This window comes from Typopeltis vanoorti, chromosome 18 (genome assembly GCF_054136105.1).
Source record: "Typopeltis vanoorti isolate ZY-2024b chromosome 18, IOZ_Tvanoo_1.0, whole genome shotgun sequence".
Taxonomy (NCBI): Eukaryota; Metazoa; Arthropoda; class Arachnida; order Uropygi; family Thelyphonidae; genus Typopeltis; species Typopeltis vanoorti.
The window spans coordinates 54,500,393-54,522,305 of NC_143566.1; the positions used below are offsets into that span (position 1 = coordinate 54,500,393).

The window sequence follows — 21,913 nt, forward strand, 5'->3', positions numbered from 1 at the left end:
ATGGTTTAAAACAAGCAGAAGTACTAGACAGGGAGACCCATTATCAACAAGCATTTTCATCACACATTTAGAAAGAGCAATGGACAAACTGAAGGAAGATGCCAAAGGAATATCTGTACATGGAATGAGAATTAACAATCTGAGATTTGCAGATGACATTGTTATTATTGAAGAAGATGAAAGAGAACTACAAAAAACACTGAAACTGTTAAATGAGGAAGGGAAGAGATTTGGACTTGTTATGAACTTGGAAAAAAAACAAAGACAATGGTATTGTGAGAACAACATGAAACAAAAGATACAAGTGGATGGAACTGATATAGAAAATGTAGAACAATTCACATATTTGGGAAGTAAACTGACATATGACTTGGACTGTAAAAAAGAAATAAAGATAAGGATTGCAAAGGGAAGAACAAATCTGAAGGCCATGGATAACATCTGGAAAAGTAAAGTGATCAGCCTGCAAACAAAACTAAGAGTACTGGAAACATGCATCTTCAGCAGTGTACTGTACGGTTCTGAAACGTGGGTAATAAATAAGGAATCAAGAAAAAGAATTCTTGCATTTGAAAGAACTTGTTACAGGAAGATTCTAAGAATAGGATGGGTACAGAAAATCACTAATGAAGAGCTCTGTGAAGATACAACCAAAACAGAATCTAATGCAGAAGATTATAATATGGAAGCTGCAATTATTTGGACACATCTGTAGAATGAGTGAGCACCAGAAGATAAAGACATTTATGTTTGGTATTTTGGATGGTTTAAACAGAAGAAGTAGACCATACAGAGAATGGATAGACGATATAAAAGACTGGTGTAGAATGGGTGTACAAAAACTGCGGCACTGTGCATTGGACAAAGAAAGGTGGAAAAAGATAGTGAAGCAGGCATCAGACATCAACAGGCAGAGAGCCCATGGGTTCGTGATGATGATGATGATGATAAAATTTAATATTAAAAATTCTATAAACATATTTTTTATTCATGAAATTTTTTTATTCATATTAAAATACTTCACTTACTGCTGAATTATTGAACTGTATTTATTGCTCTACTTACCAAGCACTACAACATCTGCACAAGCTGAACAAGTGCCAGAAGAATTAGTGAGTACCAATGTATACTTTCCACTGTCTCCACGTTCGGCATCTTTGACTACAATCTGTGTATCTTTAGCTGCTTTATCAATTGTTATCCTATGATGAAATTACATCTTTAATTGTATAAATTTAATAGGGTGAACTACAGAAGTTTACATAGATAGTACTGAACTTAAATAATACATTTTTAATTTTAATCCCCTGCACTTAACATTAATAACTTAACATATTAACATTAATAGCATTAATAATATTAATAACATTAATAACTTAACATATTAACATTTCATTTATTGCATTTAAATTAATTATTTAACAAGTGTGCTATTTGCAAATTAGCAAATAGCACACTTGCTCAAGCACATCATTGCATTTTGCAACTTTCATATGTGAGATTAATATATTAAGAACATCAATACAGTTATATGTGTGTATTTCTGTTTATTAGGACAACTTACTTAAGTTGTCCTAATAAATAAACAATAAACAATGGTATAATCTTTGATGGACAGCATGGATTTGCTAAAGGGAGGTCGTGTTTTAGTAATCTACTTACTTATTACAATAAAGTGACTGCTTCCTTGGACAGAGGAGAAGGATACACAGTAATATACTTGGATTTCGCAAAGGCTTTTGATAGAGTACCTCATGATAAGTTGACAGTCAAACTAGAGCAGATGGGGTTGGATATTAGATTAGTGCACTGGATTGGAGACTGGCTATCTGACAGGTATCAACAAGTTGTGTATGGGGGTGCAATATCCAGGAAAAGGAAAGTCACTAGTGGAGTGCCTCAGGGGTCTGTTTTAGGGCCATTACTATTTAACTTATATATTAATGATATTGGTGAAGATTTGGATGGAGATATTCAGTTGTTTGCAGATGATGCAAAGTTGGGATGAACCATAAAGAGTAGTGAAGATGTTGTGGCCTTGCAAGAAGACTTGAATAAATTGAGTGATTGGGCAAGCAAATGGGGATGTGAGTTCAATGTTGCAAAATGTAAAGTTTTAAAATTTGGAAAACAAAGATGGGATGCAGAATTTATGCTTGGTGAGAATATATTGTTGGAAGTAGAGGAAATAAGAGATCTGGGGGTGAGTGTGGATAAGGATCTAAAATTTAGGGGACACATCGCCAAAATTGTGAAGACAACACAAAGACTTCTGGGAATGATGCGGAGGACACTGACATGTAGAAGTAGGGAGATACTTGTTCCAATGTATAAGGCTTTGATTAGGCCACACTTGGACTATTGTGCCCAGATTTGGTCACCGGGTTTTCAGAAGGATGAAGAGATGTTGGAAAGGGTCCAAAGGCGACTGACTAAGGTAGTTTCTGACCTCTGGAATGTTGAGTATGAGGAAAGATTGAAAAGATGTAATTTGCAGAGTCTCGTGGAGAGAAGGATGAGGGGAGATATGATAGAGACCTACAAGTTGGTAAGGGGTTGTTATAGGATCAATGGTGGAGAAGTTCTACAGAGAATAGTGGGAGATCAGGGGAGAACCAGAGGTCATCCCTGGAAATTGTATAAGGAGGGTGTGAGTAAGGGAGTGAGAGGCAGGTTTTTTTCGTGCAGAGTTGTGATTGATTGGAATGCCTTGCCTGAGAGCGTGGTGTCTGCAAGTAGTTTGAATGTGTTTAAGACACGGTATGATGAGATGTGTGTGTAAGATAAAAGGACCTCCTAGATGAGTCTTTGACTCCATGAGGTCTTGTTTAATAATAATAATAATAATAATAATAAGTGTGTTTCAGCTCCACCCCCCCCCCCACCAGCATTGATTTCAAGTTCTACTTAGGGATGATCCCAATGTAGCTGCAGAAACTGGCCAAGGAAGCAAGTTAGGTCTAGATTCTTCTTATGGCATGTAGTGAGCACACAGAACTGGCTACTCTTAGATGTTCTGAGTATATCTTCAGATATATTCAGTAAATATGTTTAAGGAGAGATAACAGATATTTAACCATGACTAACTAAAGAGATCCTCCATTAAGGAGTTCTCAGATTTCCTCAAGGAGCATTAATGATTATAATTATTTTTGAAATGACAAGCAAAATTAACATTTTTGTGAAGATTACTGTAGTGCGGCATAATGCACTCCTTAATAAATATTTTAAAAAAATTCATAATGCTACCCTACAATAATGGTCCAAAAATGTATTAAATTTAAAAATCACTTCAAAAATTATCATCAGTACTATTATTATTATGATGATTTGTACTACTACTATTCAGGACCTCCACAGGGTCACAAGACTCAATGTGGGAGGCCCATCTTAGACAACACAATGTTAACCATCAATTCCTTGAATGTATTAACCAACTGCACATTTATCACTCCATCAAGTAATGAATTCTACAGTCTACCATTCATGCAAAAAAAAAAAGACATTTCTAATCCTCCTACTCACCACCTCTTTTTCAGCTTCCAGGGATGGCCTCCATCTCAACCTTTTTCATTACCCTTCTGACTTATAAAAAATTTTCCCTGTGTCAATCCTGTAAATACATCTCGAAAGTTTAAATGTCTCAATCATATCACCCCTTAGTCTTCTATTGATCAAACGCTGTAGTTAGCATACTCTCCATGTATCCTAATAGCTAACATTGTCCTCATATCATTTTAATTACTCATTTCTGTACCCTCTCCAAGGTTAATTTGTCCTCTTAAAATCTCAATGACCATATCTGAGCCTTTACTAAGTTTAAATGTCTCAATCCTATCACTCCTTAGTGTTCTACTGGCTAAACTGCAGTTATCACACCTTCATAATCACAGTCCTGATATCATTTTAATCATCCACTTCTGTACCCTCTCCAAGGTTAATTTATTCTCTTAAAATCCCAATGATCACATCTGAGCACATTAATCCACATGCAGTCTGATCTGAAATCACCACTCTTTGATTTCTACTAGTCAAAGTCCTTGATATTGCATAAATCCTCTAGGATACTCTCATTGCATTTGAAATATGTCTCCTATTCTTTTAATTTCTATTGATCATCACCTAAAGATCCCTTGCCTCCTCCATTTCTTCTAGTACAGTTTCACCAAGAGAGTATGCAGCTTCCCATCAGTGGATACCATATTTCAAGAACTTACATTTAGTTGGATTAAACTAAGCATCTTTTTCATTTAAGGAAAACAATTCTTCATTACTGTTGATAAACACTTCTTCACTAGCCCCATGCACTGCTGATATCTTTCCTTTGAAATTCCTCCACTCATAGAATTGTCCCAAGCCAATTTCTAAGATTATTATAATTACCTGCTTTATAATTGCACATGAATTCCTTTCTCCTTGATACTACTAGATGTCTGTTCAGCTTGAAGTGAAGACTATGTGTATGATCACACTGAGAAACTATGGAAAATAGTAATATATTATTATTATTATTATCATTATTATTAACACCTCCAATGAGTCGAAAGATTTATCATGGCAGGTACACATTGTTATGCAGAAATCCTATCAAAAAATGCTTTAAACTCAATCAATGTATCCACATTCATCCCCTCATACTGCTCCCCTTCTGCTATTCGATGCAAACTTTCATCCACATTAACCTGGTAACAACCCATTACCAAGGTAAATATCTCAATCATATTCCCTCTCTTCCTTCTATTCACAAGGCTTTGCAAACTGCATTCACTAAATCTGCGTTCATATGGCTTCATATTCCAAATCCCAAACTGGTGTTTAGAATATGATGTGGAATATTAACACCAGTTAATACCTTAGTCAGTCATCTCTTTACTCATTCCAATATATTCTCATCCCTATGAAAACTAAGGTACCAAATCTATGCACAATAATCTACATATAGCCTGACGAAGGCCTTATGCAATGGAACCAGAACCTCTTTATTTCTGCACATTTACTTCTTCAGCATCATTGGCATAACCTGATATGATGAATTCACAACTCATGCAATGTGATCTCTGAACTTCAGATCCTTGTCCACCCCACCACTACTCCAAGGTCTCTTCTCTCCTCAACCTCCTCCAAACTTTCTTCACCAAGTGTATAGTTTGCATCCCATTGTTGCCTACCAAATTTCAGACCATTACACTTTGCAACATTGAACCCAACAGTTTGTACTGTTGACCTCTCATACAACTATTCAAGTCAGGACTTTACTATCCTGTAAAGTCAGGGCATAATGTAGATACTTGACATCTGCTTGATTTCTAATTATTCTCCTCAATTTTGCATCATCTGCAAAGAGTTATACATAACCACTTAAACAAATCCCAATATCAATAATCTATAAATTAATAACAATAGTCCCAAAACAGGCCCCTGTGGCACACAGATAGTAACTTTCCTCTTTTGAGAGAGTGCCCCCGCCCACACACACACACAACCTGCTGATACCTATCTGATAGCTAGTCATCTTTCCAACTCACTAGTGTATCATTCAATCCCATCTGATCCAGTTTAGTTACCAACTCATGGCATGGCAATCTATCAAAACATTTTGCATAATCTAAGTATAATATTCTACATGTATCTCCCTTTTCCAATACATTCATCACCTTGTTATAGTACATAAGCAAGTTGGTAAAACATGACCTCCCTTTAATAAACCCATGCTGACAAGTACTGAGAATACCATTATTATCAAACCACTTTTGTATCCTAGCTCTCACTAACTTCTCCAATAGCTTAACTAAAAGTCCAATTACACAGATCAGCTATAAGTCCTATTGCATTATTCATATCTAACTTACTTAACTTCTCATATAGCTCTTGCTCACTCAGCAGTAAGTCTTCATTCATTTCATTCTCTACATTTACTCATTTTATTCTCTACACTTGAGTTTTGATTTCACACTGAGGATGAAACATCCTTATGAACTGCTAACTGAATAATTTGACTAACCTCTGCAGTAGTTACAAATCTACCACTTTCATCCACTAACATAATCTTACTATAATCATTCTTCTTTCTACTTGCCACATATAGAAAAAACTCAAGCACATTTTTTGGGGGGCCTGATTTGCTAATTTCTACTCATACTGCACTTTACCAGTAAGTCACTCTGTTGGCCTGCTCTTTATAAGTTTTATGCAATTGATTATTACATTATTCATCTTGTGCTGCCTTCAAAGTGATTCTTTTTTTCTTCAGATTCCATTCTTAATCCTGTCATCCATTCATTTGACACCCACATCATTCACCCTTTTGATCTTTGTATACATTCACACATTGATGATGTTAAGTATCTCTTTGTCAGTTCCCAAGCAGGGTTTTCTTTCTTTTCTACTCACCTTCTCATTCCATGCTATATCTACAAGCTGTCTCCTAAGCTTTACATAATTGCCAGCTTTATAGTTCCACATATATCCTTTCCTCACAGAAGTCATTATATGGCTAGCTACAAGCCAGGTGATCACATTGTACTGTCATATCATCACAGTGATAAGAGATAGTACGATGCCATATAAAGTAGAATGTAAAAAGATGATGCAATGTCAAAACTAAATTGTGACAACTAAAAGTTAATATCTGTGGTACTTTTTTTGAACTGCAGGTTATCTTCCTCACACACAAATGTACAGCCCAATTATACATCCTCAATTTTGAAACATAAATGCTAACTCTTTTTTTATTTGCCTTTTTATAAGGGTTTTTAGCAATTACCCATACAGTATCTCAATAATGAAACTTACTAGAAATATGTAGAGAAGCATTTTTCATCATATTAAACAAATGCCAAAGTATAATCATAACATGGATATTAGGAGGCTGCTTAGAAGGATAAAAGAGAATAGTGTGACAGGAAGGGGAGTCAGCATGTTGCCTAGGTATCACAGAAGTGAGATGAGGTGGACAGCAAGGATTACGAATGATATGCTGGCTGAAATGTGGGATTACAGTTTGTTAATGTGTGGAATGAGTTTGAAGGATGAAGTGAACTGTAAAGGAGCAATGGACTGCATTTGAGCGGTTATGGTGTGAGTCACTTGGAGAGACTGCTGCTGGAAGGTGGAGAAGTGAGTAGAGTGAGAGAGAATGAACCAGATCAAGCAGGAAGTGATGTGGAAGAGCAGGACAGTAAGACAGGAGAGATTCAAGAGGTGGTTATGAATGAGGAAGTGAGTGGTATAAGTACAGAAAATGAGAGAATGGGTGTGCAAGAGGAGCAGGGAAACGGGGAGGCTCAGGGTGGACAGGGGTACACAGCATGAGAAAGGTGGATGCTCCGAGAGGAGGTGAGAGCATGTGCAGACAGGAAAAGAATGGGATGACCTGAGATCAAGAGGAAACAGTTGGAATTGAAAAGGGTTTTAAAATGAATAACCAGAAAAGGAAATGGTCCCAGTCGAGCATGGAGAGATCACATCGAGTGAGTGGTATCAGTGGAACTAGCTATAGATCCAGAAATGAGCTGTTGTGTTTCTATACAAATGCTAGAATTATAAGAAACAAGGCAGATGAAATGGTTGCACTAATTGCATCTGTTCACCCAAAGATAAATGGGAGCAATAAGTGAGGTGTCAGAATAAGTAAGACATAGTTGGAAGCCGCGACATCCTGACAGGAATAGAGATGGAAGGATATGATGTGTTTCGTAAGGATAGAAGGGGTAAAAATGGAGGGGGAGTGCTATTGATGATAGAGAAAGAGTTATGTCCACATAAAGTAGAGATGCAAAAGGGAAATAGTGCCAGTGGTTTTGAGACAGGATGGTGAGAGATGGAGGTGAATGGAATCAAATACTTGGTTGGATGTTGTTATAGACCTAGTAATGTGGATGGTGGTGATAGTGAAATGTATAGTCAAATTAGCCAAGCAAATAAGAAAAGGATGATCATTATGGCAATATAGACCGGAATGATGAGATAGCAACTGGAAGTAAAGAAAATGAGTTTCTTGAGTTTTTGAGGGAGAACTACCTCAGACAGTATGTAACAGAGGGCACGCAAGGATTGAGGGTCTTGGATTTGGTCATCTCATCAGATGATATAATAAATGAGGTGTCAAATCATCCATCAATAGGTGAGAGTGACCATGAGGTGATTACCTGGTTGGCTGCCAGCAATGTTAGGACCTCTGTGAGAAAAGGGTATATGTGGAACTACAAGGGGGTGATTATGAAAAACTCAGGAGACAGATTGCAGGTTTGCAGGTGTAGCATGGGATGAGGAGTTAGCTGGAAAAGAGATCAATGCAGCTTGGGGGATTTTCAAAAACTATCTAGTAGATGCAATGTCTAATTGTATTCCAAGGGTGAGAAAGTTAAATAAGGTAGGTGTGAGATGGATAAATAAAGAGATTAAGCATGCGATACAGAGAAAAAGGGTATTGTGGAGGCAGCATAAGGCAGAAGTGGAAATAGCCAATTCCATGAGGTCTACAAAGACCAGGCAAGGAGGTCTTTGTTGACCTCCTTGTCTGGTCTTTGTCACTGACCTTCTTCGTTGTTGGTGACGGTAGCTAAAGAGAGAGTAGCTAAAGAACAGCAGTTAGCTAATGAAGTCAAAAAGAATCCTAAGAAGTTCTTTCAATATGTAGCCAGCAAAAGAAAGAATGATTATGGAAGGATGACATTGACAGGAGAAAATGGTATAAAGACAGCTGTTGTGAAATGTGTGGTGGAGATACTTAATGAGCAGTTCATAAAGGTCTTTCAATCTTGTGAATGTGACTTTGTGGAGAGATTGAGAGCAGTTGATGACAGGGAGGATAGACTGACTGTAAGTGAGCAAGAGGTGTATGGGGAGTTGAGTAAACTAGATGCTAATAAGACTGCTGGACTGGATAATATATCACCACGTATTCTGAAGGAATGTGCCAGGGAGTTGACACCTGTCTTGAGATATTTTTTTAATATGAGTCTTGCAATGGTTCAAGTTCCTAAGGAGTGGAAGGAGGGCAAGACTGTGCCACTTCATAAAGGAGGTGATCGAACTCAAGCATCAAAGTATAGGTCCATATGTGTGTGAGGTGTTGTGGTTAAGTTGTTGAAGAAGCTTGTGAGAACTAGGATCCAGAGTTGGATCGACACCAATGGTATCATCTTTGATGGACAGCATGGATTTGCTAAAGGGAGGTCATGTTTTAGTAATCTACTTACTTATTACAATAAAGTGACTGCCTCCTTGGACAGAGGAGAAGGATACACAGTAATATACTTGGATTTCGCAAAGACTTTTGATAGAGTATCTCATGATAAGTTGACAGTCAAACTAGAGCAGATGGGTTGGATATTAGATTAGCGCATTGGATTGGAGACTGGCTATCTGATAGGTATCAACAAGTTGTGTATGGGGGAGCAATATCCAGGAAAAGGAAAGTAACTAGTGGAGTGCCTCAGGGGTCTGTTTCAGGGCAATTACTGTTTAACTTGTATATTAATGATATTGGTGAAGATTTGGATGGAGATATTCAGTTGTTTGCAGATGATGCAAAGTTTGGACGAACCATGAAGAGTAGTGAAGATGTCCTTACAAGAAGACTTGAATAAATTGAGTAATTGGGCATGGAAATGGGGATGTGAGTTCAATATTGCAAAATGCAAGGTTTTAAAATTTGGAAAACAAAGATGGGATGCAGAATTTATGCTTGGTGATGACATATTGGTGGAGGTGAAAGAAATAAGAGATCTGGGGGTGGTATTGAATAAGGATTTAAAATTTTGGGGACACATAGCCTACAAAATTGTGACGACAGCACAAAGGCTTCTGGGAATGATGCGGAGGATACTGACGTGTAGAAGTAGGGAGATTCTTGTTCCATTGTATAAGGCTTTGATTAGGCCACACATGGACTATTGTGCCCAGATTTGGTCACCTGGTTTTCAGAAGGATGAAGAGACGTTGGAAAGGGTCCAAAGACAACTGACTAAGGTAGTTTCTGACCTCTGGAATGTCAAATATGAGGAAAGATTGAGAAAATTCAGTTTTCAGAGTCTAGTGGATAGGAGGAAGAGGGGAAATATGATAGAGACCTACAAGTTAGTAAGAGGTTGTTATAGGATATATATATATATAGGATATATATCTGGTTCTCCTCCTATGGGGAGAATCAGAGTCCATCCCTGGAAACTGTATAAAGAGGGTGTGAGTAGGGGAGTGAGAGGCCGGTTTTTTTCATGCAGTTGTAAATGATTGGAATGCCTTGCCTCAGAGTGTGGTGTCTGCAAGGAGTTTGAATGTGTTCAAGGCATGGTGAGCTATGTGTGTGTGTGTGTGATAGTGGGACCTCACAGATGAGTCTTTGACTCCATGAGGTCATGTGGTAATAATAATAATAATAATAATAATAACATAATATATGGATTCAATCAATATAGGCATTGTGTAAAACAAGGTGCATAAAACATGTCTTCCAGATTAAACACTGAAAGAAATAAATGTTACACTGCATAAAAGGATGAAAGTAAGAACAAAGCATCAGAATTAGTGATAGTCATGGACACAAATGACTTAAGTGATAAAAGAAATGTTGATACAGATTTCAGGAAGTAGTTGAAGAAGAAATATGGTTGGTGGTTAGCTCTCACCAACAGCAGGGAAATGTGAACCCCCACTCACAATAATATCCTCTGATGAAATGATCAGATCTAAAACTCTCAATCCTCACATATCTTCCTTTACATACTGTACCTTGTTAGTTCATTTCTCTTATTCATGAATTTCTCTTCTTCCCAAATGCTGTCTCTTCATTACATTTTATACTGTCATAATTGAAATCACTCTTCAGAGTATCATAGCCACTATACTATAGTGGCCTATACTATAGTGGTTACTATAAATTATATATTTAGTTTAATCCTTTATCCATGCGTAAGCAAACAAAGTTTGCGCTGAAGTATCTTCAGGACTAGGGCAACTCGTGGCAAAGGTTGACTAAGTTCTCATCACTTTCCTTAGTATCCATGGGATACTAAGGAAAGTGATGAGATGTATAATGCCATGAGATGTATAATATCATGGGAAGGGTCACTACCCAGACCAGTTTCAATCTTTATTGAGGTCTCTTCAGTGGGAGCCAGATCCAGAAGTGATACCAACAACTTCCAACAACTATTTCAGCTACTTAGGCACAATTTTTAGTGAAGATAGTAAATTAAATAGACAACTAAATTAAATAGAACTCATATTTCCATATGCCAGTTCAACTGGCATATGGAAATATGAGTTCTGCATTCCTTCAACCTTGGTATCACCTCTGGATCTGGCTCCCACTGAAGAGACCTGAATAAACTTTGAAACCAGTCTGGGTAGTGACCCTTCCCATGATGCATGGCATTATACATGTCTGCAAGGAGATGCTTTGCATTAAGGGATACTAAGGAAGGTGATGAGAACTTAGTGCACCTTTTCCCCAAGTTGCCCCAGTCCTGAAGATACTTGAAGTGCAAACTTTTTACACTTGGATAAAGGATTAAACTAAATATATACTTTATAGTCTAACCAAGTGGGGAAAAACTTCCAATGTAGTGGTTACTATAATAAAAATAAATAAAAAAAAATATCTCTTCTTGTCAACCTCCCCCTTACACCACACTTCCTCAAAATCATTTCTGGCATTTCCGTCTTTTATGCCTGTGTGGACATAATTCCCCTGATATCATTAGTAGCACTCACTCCCTTCTTGTTCTTTCTCTCCTTTTTTTTTGGGGGGGGGACTATTCCCTTCTATTTCTACTCCCATCAGGATATCTTCAATCTCAACCATGTTTCACTTATTCCTATAATTTTTGGGTAAAATACTCAATTAGTGAAACATGGATGAATGAGGATGATATGGTGGTAAAAATGTTGCATGATGGTGGTATAAACAAGATCTGCACTGTGCAAGGGTGAAGATCAAATGCTATTTATTACACATAATTGTTGCACTCACGACATTGAACCATTTTCAAAAAGTCTGCATCATGAAAAGCATCAGATTGTCACACTGCATGCCATGTAGATCTTGTTTATACCAACATTGTGCATTCAAGCCAAGATTCAGACATTTAGTAAAAAAAAAAAAAATAAAAATAAAAAAAAAATATAAAAAAAAGCCAGTACCACAACATATACTCAACAATCACACAGTTATACTAATCTATCATAAATAAACATTATTATACTAAACTGCAAGCATTATTACACAAAATAGCACTTATCCAGAAATCATGATCCTCATTCCCTCTAGTACATGATGCCTGAGATGTTTGAATTTTGAAAATTCCAAATTACTATATGCTGCTTCCTCTGCTTAATTTATACTGCTATAGTTAAAACTCCCATAATGATTACTAGCTTTGCACTCACAAAACCTATCTGCCTAAACATTTCCTCTTTTGTGTTATCTGACTTACAGCAACATCCCACTAAATATCTTGTCCTGCTTACATCCACCACTTACATACACTTACATACACTTTTAAAAATTATAAGTGCCATTTGCTTCCAAATTCTCCACTCTGAAAGGACACAACTCATCACCTATTATAATGAACACCCCATCACCCAATTTTTTCTTTCAATTCTACAGAAATATGCTGTTGCCTTCTACTTCTATTCCTGTCAGGACATCATCCTCAGTCAACAATGCTTCACTGATTCCAATAATCTTTGGAACAGGTTGAGGTTATCTGCCACCAAATTTCATTTCCTTTATTCCTGATACGTATGGCATTTGTATAAATAAGCATCAGTGTTTTGTCAACATTTCTATATTATTATTCCTCCAGACTCATTTGACTCTGTAACATACCATACATTCTCACATCTCTCAGATGACTTCCCCAAGGACACTCCCACTAATATCCAAGCTGGCAACTGTGGTTTCTCTTCCCTAACACTCTCAATTCCTGAGATGACAACAATCTCACCAAATGGTATGCTCTGTCATGTTCAAATACAGTTCATCTCTCACACACAGCTCTCTTCTATCCTTAAATGCACTCCAACCATCCACATATTCCAGACCACTTGTTCTGTCAAGACATTCTCATTATCACATCATTCATTACTGCTGCTCTCCTCCTCAATTCTGTATAATCATTTTGCAGTACACTCACTATCTTCCCCTACATACTTTTTTGCTATCTTTCCTAAAGGTAACCTCAAATCTCTTGTCAAGCGATCCATGCTACCTCACAAATCATTCATACAACTTGTCCTTATCATTTCTTCCTCATTATCACCTCATTTTATTGCCATAGATACACTCTTCATTTCCTCCAGGCAAGTACTACTCTATCATTCTATTCTGAACATAGCAAATCATTAAATTCCCATACATCACTCCCCTCAAAGATTTCATTCTTGCTCACCTGCATCTCTCATCTGTCTCTTCTCCAACACTCTCTTTACATGCAATCTCTTTTTTTCATCTGCCTTATGCTCATCTCTGTATACACTGCTCCTGTACACTCTTGAATTTCTCTCACTCTCTCTCTCATCCCTTGTTTGTTCTTTCTCCTTTTTTCATTTCTATAACATTCTCTCACACTTTTTTGTTTAGCTCACACAACTCAGCTTTTCATGTCATCTAAGCTCTCCCTTCACAAGAATAAACTCATTTTTCACCCTCTACTTCCTCTTTCAGTGCATCTACTTCCTCTATAATATCCTACCCTCACTCATGATTCACTCATATAGCTAACATCAATCTTCAGATTTTCCATACCTTCAGTAATACCACCTAATGGCAAGTCCATTGCCACCTCATGCTCACTTTCTATCCTTCAATATTACACCACTTGTAACTCTCTCTCTCTCTCTCCTCCTGCAGACACTCATTTCTGTTTCACCACTATTGCCATCATCAAAATCTGAGATACTGATATTGAAATCACCTAGCTCTTCCTATTGTCTACATTTCATGCAGCCATCCACTCCCACAACTCTATCCTGACTTATTTTTAAATGACAAGAAATGTGTACATGTATAACATGCTACAAAATCTTGTATAATATTTGACAAAATGTAATATTTAAATAGTATCAGGCTAGGTGATAATATTACAGATTAATTAATTATGTGAGACTTTATTAGCATAGAATTTTTCCCCTAGTGTCTAGAGCATTTATAGTATAACATTCAGATTAAATGGTATACAAGAACAGTACTAGAAGACTCAACAACGAAAGTGCACGAGCAACACCTATAATATAAAAAAGTGGCATGGTATGAAACACATTAGGGTCCTAACTGTATATATATATATAGCTCTTCATCTCTTCTGTTCCTAACTGTATATATATCTTAACATGAGACTAAGGTTTCTTCTTCTTCATGTAGCTTCCTCAGTGAGAGGGTGCAGCACCATGTCCTTCCAGTTCTCTCTGTTGGTGGCTTTCCTTTTTGTTTCTGCATAGCCATGTGATCCTGTCCATGATCTTATATCTTCAAGCCATGTCCTTTGTTTTTTGCCTCTTGATCCTTTTCCCATAATTTTTCCTTCTAAAACTGTTAGTATCCTCTGTCCTGCTGAACTTCTCAGTACATGTCCTGCCAATCTCATCTTTCTCTGGATTGTTTCCTGTAATAAAGATCTCTGAGTTCTCATTCTCTGTAGGACATCTCTATTTGTCACATGTTCTGTCCATGAGATTTTCAGAGCTCTCTTATAGCACCTCATTTCAAAGGCCATTATCTGTTGCCTTACTCTCTTCTTGAATATCCAGGTCTCACTTCCATATGTGAAAATTGGCTACATTAATGTTCTTATCATTCTTTTCTTTGTCTCAATACTCGCAGAACTTCTGAGCAGATCTTTATTTTTCCAGAATGCATCTTTAGCTATGGCTCTTCTTATTTTTATTTCTTTATCTTGCTTTCCATCTGCAGTAAAGTAGGTGCCTAAATATTTGTATTCTGTTGTATGTTCAATTTTCATGTTGTCTATGAATATTTCTGGCTTGGATCTGCTTTCTTTTGAGATTTTCATAAATTTGGTCTTTTTTGCATTTATATCTAATCCAAATTCTTTACCTTCTTCAATTTGTAGCAGAAGTAATTTGATTAATTTGTTTCTGTTTTCTGCTATTAGAATGGTATCATCAGCATATCTAAGATTGTTGTATTTTATACCATTGATACTAATTCCTATTTTTTGTTTTTCAATCTTTTTCATCAATGTCTCACTATAGATATTAAATAGATTTGGTGAAAGGATACAACCTTGTCTAACTCCTCTTTTAATTTTCACTATAGAAGTTTCATCGTTAAACAGCTGCATTTTCTGTTTGGTGTAAATCATTTTTATAATCTTAAGTACATGATCTTCTATGTCTAATTTATCTAATATACTGAACATTTTATTATGTTTTACCTGGTTAAAAGCCTTCTGAAAGTCTATGAATCACATGTAAATGTTCCTGTTTCTTTCAAGTGATCTTTCTATTAGTAATTTAATTCCAGAATAGCATTAATAGTTCCCATTCCTCTTCTGAAGCCTTTCTGTTGTTCACTCAATTCACTGCTTAAGGCTCTTTCAATTTGTTTGTTAACAATGGTTAGAATAATTTAAGATGCATGGGATATTAGACTCACAGTTCTGTAATCCTCACAATCTTGTGCATTCTTTTTCTTTGGAATTGGTATGCAGATAGATGTTGTAAAAATTTCAGGTAATTGTATTGTTTTATAGATGACCTGAATGGATTTCACTAAATAGTTGTTATTATTCCCAGTCAAATCTTTCAGCAGCTCAGTCAGGATATTACCCAGGGGATTTATTATTAGGAATATGCTTTAAGACTAAGGTTTATTATTTAAAAAAAAAAAAAAACTGCTTTTACTGTACTTCATCATCTTAATCTGACAAGAAATGATGGTTTGATTATGCCTATTATGGGAAATAGTTCTAGTCCACACATTCCGTTGTTAATAGTTAATGTCCCCCCCCCCCACACACACAAACATATTTTATTATTATTATTATTATGTGACACCTCCAGGAAGTCCAAAGACTCATTGAGGGAGGTCACCTATTCTTCAGCTCTCCATCTCCACCTCTCAATCCACCAAGTACAATGAACTGCAACTATCTTCATCATCTACACCAATGCCATCTACCGCTGACCACCACCACTAATATTTTCACAGACAACCATCACAAACATCCATGCCACGGCAGGATTCGAACCCACAGCCATTTGGCTGGAGAGCAGATATGCTAACCAATCAGCCAACTAGGCCAGCATTTCATTGTTGAGTCTTCTGGTTTTTCTTTCTACTTTCTTAATTTGAAAGTCATGCTGAAGATGATCTATACATGAGAATCGAATCTAAATGAAGTTGCATGTAAGTGATAAATCTCAAGTTAGTCATTGTTCATTTCATTATGGTTTACATTTCTATTCATCATGTTATCCCCCTTACTAGCTTGTATGTTTCTGTCATCTCGCCTCTCTTCTGTTCCTCAAACTATGAAGACCAATTCCTCAATGTCTTCACATGCATAATTCCATAGGCTATTTTGATTACACCCAATGTTTACATCTTTTTAAGTGTTTTCCAGTTCTCATATGGAGTTGACAGGATTTTTTTTTCTTCCTGGCAACCTAGGTTTGCCATCCATCAAAACAGGCAAATAAGCCAGAAGAACAAAGAATTCACAGGCATATCAGACAATACATTTTAGGATTAACTGCCCTATAACAAACAGTAATTAAGTTTCTAAGTTGCTAAATTACTTGGCCATAACAGGCCATTGGATCTAATATGAAAAGTAAAATGGGATAGACAAGAAATCAGATTATTGTTTTAATTCTATATCTAAGCATAAGCAAACAAAGCTTCCATGTGAAGTAATGTATACCACTACCATCTTCAGTCATCAAAATCAAACAGTAGTTACTGAGGTCACTCACTGGTTATGATTCTGTGAGGAACTTCTCCTGCCAAAACCACATCTTGCACAATTGCTTCTGCAAGAAGAATGAATTAATTGCGAACTGCTTGTGAATTTATTAGAACCAACATTCCATGTTGGAGAATGTGAAGCCATGAATTCTCCCTATTTAATTTGCTATAGGTCAAGTTTTCTCCATCAGCCTATACTGAATAATTTCCTGTGTCTATCATTCCCAAATTCAGATAATCACTCTGGCTTCTTCAGGTACCTAACTTTAATGCTCAAATTTTTCCATTCAAAATGCCCAATTGTGAGATCATCTTCCTTGGGGACTTCAAGTGTCCACAAACTCAAATTGGCTTTGCTTCTCCAATTGCAATTGCTAATTTGCAATCTATTTAATTTGCTATCGTTCAAGTTTTTTCCATCAGCTTATATTGCATAATTTTCTATGTCTATCATTCCCTAAATTTAGATAATCACTCTGGCTTCTTCAGGTACCTATCTTTAATGCTCGAATTTTTTTTCCATTCAAAATGCCCAATTGTGAGATCATCTTCCTTGGGGTCTTCAGTGTCCACAAACTCAAATTGGCTTTGCTTCTCAAATTGCTAATTGCTAATTTGCAATCAGCAGTGACATAACACAGGCAGTCAAGTTCATCTTCTTATGAAAATACCAGACAATTCTCATAACCTTGGCAACAACCTTGATCTCTTCCTGACAAGCACGTTTTCCAAATACACCATGAATGTTAGTTCTCCTCTTGGCAACTCAGACCACAACCTGATACAAGTTTCCTGCACTTTAGAACAACTTTCACATAATCATTCTCAGTTTTGTGTCCTCTGGCATTACAGGGATGCCAAATGTGATGACCTCTATAACTCCTACTCACTCTTTCTGGGATGCAAATACCATTTCAGTTCTCCTAATCCAAGCACCAACTCAGACTGAATAACAGAAATAATTATAACTGGAATGAAGGCTTCACTCCTCATTCCACCCAAACTTTCCAACCATAAAATATATCCAGCATATCACAAATCTGTCTATACTGCAGCTCACAAACAACTGAAAAAAAAAAAAAAATCTAAATCCTTTGAAAGGAACAAAAGGCTATAAACTTGCCTATCCTGTTCTAATTTCAATCGAGCCATCTGATCTCTAGCCAATGCCAATGAGCCCAACTTCTTCCCACTCACACTTCTGCTGGTCTCACATCCAAATGGTACTATTATAATATCACCAAATATAAGTCTGATTTAAGGCATCATTCTTTTCTTCCGATCCCTGCATTAATGACATCACAAAGTACCCCCCCCATACACACACACACACACACACACACACACACACACACACACACACACACACACACACTGCCTAGAACTATTTGCTCCAAGTCACTTCTAGTTTTCTGCCACAAAGAAATCACAAGAATCCTAAATAATGCAGACATGAACAAGACATTTGATTCTGATAGTATGCCATCTATTACGCTAAAAATTAATTCATTTTTTGGTATACTCTACTGGCATCTATCCTGCAAAATGAAAACAAGTCTACATCAGCTCATTCCAAAGAATGGGTGGTAACTGTCAGCCAACAAACTATCCGATTTCTCTCATTCAATGTTATCTCAAAAATGAGCCTCCAAAGCTTAGTCAGTATAGATGAAGTCTTTGATCAGAAAGACCTGGGTTCAATTCCCTTCCATGACATGAGGAACCTTTATCTAGTCTCTTTCAACTAAAGGCAAGTTAGCTGGTCTCATATAGAGGTAGAGGGTTTTTTCACCCAGAAACTCGGAGTTTTTCATCCCTCAGAACAGGCAAACCAGCCCTGTGAACACATGGATCTACAGTAATAAAATAAATAACCCCTCATTAGGAGGGCTCAATGAGTCCTAAGGGATGGTGGAGGAATGGGGGAATCCCATATGAATAAATAAAATTCTCAAAAACTATGGAGAAGGTCATCAACAGCTAACTTCTACACATCCTGGAGGCCCACCAGCTAATTAGTGATAAACAATATGAATTCTGTCACTCTCAGTCTACAAATGATCCTCTAGCATTCATCATCCACCTCTGGATTCATAGACAGATTTGGAGAAATTCATGTGGTCATTCTTAACATTTCTAAGATATTAAATCGAGTCTGAAACAGAGATCTGATCAGCTAACTACCATCCTATAGTCTTCCTTCAACTTTTTGCAAATGAATGACCAGTTTCCTCTGATCACTCACTACTTGTGTCATGTGTCTTCTTTCCACATATTTCCTAAATAATGCAGAGTGTTCCAGGGTCTGTACTTTCTATTAGTGCTGTCATCAGCATAGCTATGGATAAGATTTGAACACAGTGAGAGCTGGTCATTTAGAAAGAAAAGAGTGGATGACCAGCTCTCACTGTGTTCAAATCTTATCCATAGCTATGCTGATGACAGTACACTCCGCTATTCCTGTTGCGTTACGTAGACACTTTGATAGTGCCAAATTAATTAAAAGCCTCAATACCCTCCAGAACCAATGCCTTAATTCTGATCTTCTCACTAGTTTCCAATGGGGTGAGAATAACCTTGTGAACTTCAACAGAATTCTGTATAATTTCCCACAAGAAAGATCTCTGACATCACTTTTGCCTTATTTTTGATAACAGATATCAAACTATGATCATTTTTCTCTTCTTGGACTGATCTAATACTCTGGCCCTTCCTAGCACAAATGAATCTCAGCCATAGCTTCTGCAGTCAAAAACTCAATATACTTTTCTACACAAGGCACCCCAAGCTTCACTAGTATAGACTAATGCTATTCAGAAGAAGGTGATCAGATTAATGGAGAACTCTCTCTCTCTCTCTCTCTCACACACACACACACATACAGAATCACTTCAGTCCCTCTTACATAGACATTTAATATCTGCTTTATACCTCTTCTACAAGTACTGTCATGGTTATTATTATTATTATTATTCAAGCTTCCATGGAATCAAAAGACTCATCGTGGGAGGTCCCTCCTAGGAAACACAAAGTCTATCATACCACTCCTTAAACTCATTGACCGTTCTCACTCTCACCACTCTATCAGGCAATGCATTCCATGGTTCAACCACTTTCCATGCAAAGAAACCAATCCTAACCCTCTTGTTCACAGTTTCCTTTCGTAACTTCCAGGGAAAGTCCCTTGTCATCACTCCTTTCCACTGTTCAACCAAGCGAAAGAACTCCCCAGTGTAAACTCCGTAACCACCTCTCAACAGTTTAAAAGTCTCAATCATATCACCTCTCCTTCTTCTATCCACCAAACTCTGTAGTCCACATTCCCTCAGCCGATCCTCATAACTAACATTGTACAGTCCCGAAACTATCTTTGTTATCTGCCTTTGTACCCTTTCCACAGTTAATTTATCCCCTTCAAATCCTGGGGACCAAATCTGAGAACAATAGTCTAAGTATGGTCTGATCAGAGTCTTATACAACGGAATGATAACTCTTTTATCTCTGCAAGTCAGCGTCCTTCTCGTTATTGCAGCAATCCTCTGTGTTACCTTCACTACCTTTGCAATATGTCACCTAAATTTCAGGTTTCTATCAATCATCAACCCCAGATCTCTTGTCCTGTATTCACTGGAGTGAGCCCTTGAGGAAGCGAACCAGGCTCCAGGTGGGGCATCAAAAAATTAAGTCCCAATTTAAGGGCCCAAAGAATGAGATGCACTGAACACACTATCAACTCAGGAGAAGAGTAAATATGGCCCTGTATAAATTCTCCATGTCGAAAGAAAAGTACGGAAAGATGGTTAATGCTCTAAATTGACCACTATCAGAAAAAGAAATGAAAAAGCTCGCTGCTGGTCAACATCCATTTTCAAACTTATCAAAGCACCTAGTCTTTTATCATTCCATCTGCCTCTATTATCTGGAACAACCTCCCTCATACCGTATTCTAAAAAGACTACAACCATCAACTATCCAAAACAAAAAAAAAAAAGAGAAAAAGTCAAATTACTGTTTCTTTCTTGACTTTTTACACACACTCAATACTGATGTGCTAAGGGTCTCAACCTTTCATTTGTGGATTATATATATATGATCTTGTTCTTGGACTACCATTTTCATCTTATTTGCTAATAATATTTCACATGAAATGACAGGATATATTCAGATGTTTATTGGAGAGGGTTATAAGAAGTGATGCTGATGTTGAGTACTTTCAGAATGATTTAGACTTTTACCTTCTACAAATGAGCAGAACTTCCATTCCTCTGTACTGTATTGAAGGAAAAGAGCTTCAGGAAGTGGATTAGCTAGGAATGGTCAATGGAAGCCTAAAGTTCAAATGGCACATTGTAAAGACAGGTACAAAACTTCAATCGGATTATACATGTACAAATTTGGTCATTCAGTTTTTAATACAATAAGCAGGTGATTAGGGATAAAAAAAAAAAAGCAGGACTGTAGGATGATAGTTATATGAAAAGTTGAGGAAATTAAACATTAGTGGATAGGTATAAAAAAAAAAAGTTTTTAAATTTTTTTTATGTGATTCTCACAAACAAAATGTTTTAAAAGAATAGTACATTTTGTATTTTTGTATGTATGAAAAAAATAAATGTACTATTCTTTTAAAACACTTTCTTTTAAATACAAAAATATTTTGGGAAAATTAGGAGAAAAGAGCAAAGCTAATAATAATGGCAAATACCTGTTGGATTTCTACTCAGGACATGGGCTGGTTATTACCCCAGGTAATAACCAGCCCATGATAATTCTTGTTTTTCCACTGGTGCAGGACACCAAAGTGTACCAAAGAGGATTTGAAATTGGAAGTGATAACCATTTAGTCTTGAGAAGGATAAAATTGAATTTCATATTGAAAAGAAGAACATTTAAGAAAGTTTTAAAGAGAATAAAAGTTGAGCAGCTCTCAGATGTGAACTGTAGACTAAAATACACAAATATTATTCAAGAAAAAAT

The 21,913-nt window shown here is 36.8% G+C and overlaps 1 protein-coding gene across 1 annotated transcript in view; it reads right to left on the reverse strand.

Annotated features, from left to right (window-relative positions):
• LOC150096673 (twitchin-like) overlaps window positions 1-21,913 on the reverse strand; it is a 2,440,784-nt gene that overhangs the window by 1,701,038 nt on the left and 717,833 nt on the right. The window contains exon 34 of the mRNA XM_090408679.1: window positions 1,066-1,202. Within this exon, the coding sequence (XP_090264805.1) occupies window positions 1,066-1,202 (137 nt within the window). The remainder of the gene's footprint in view (window positions 1-1,065; window positions 1,203-21,913) is intronic.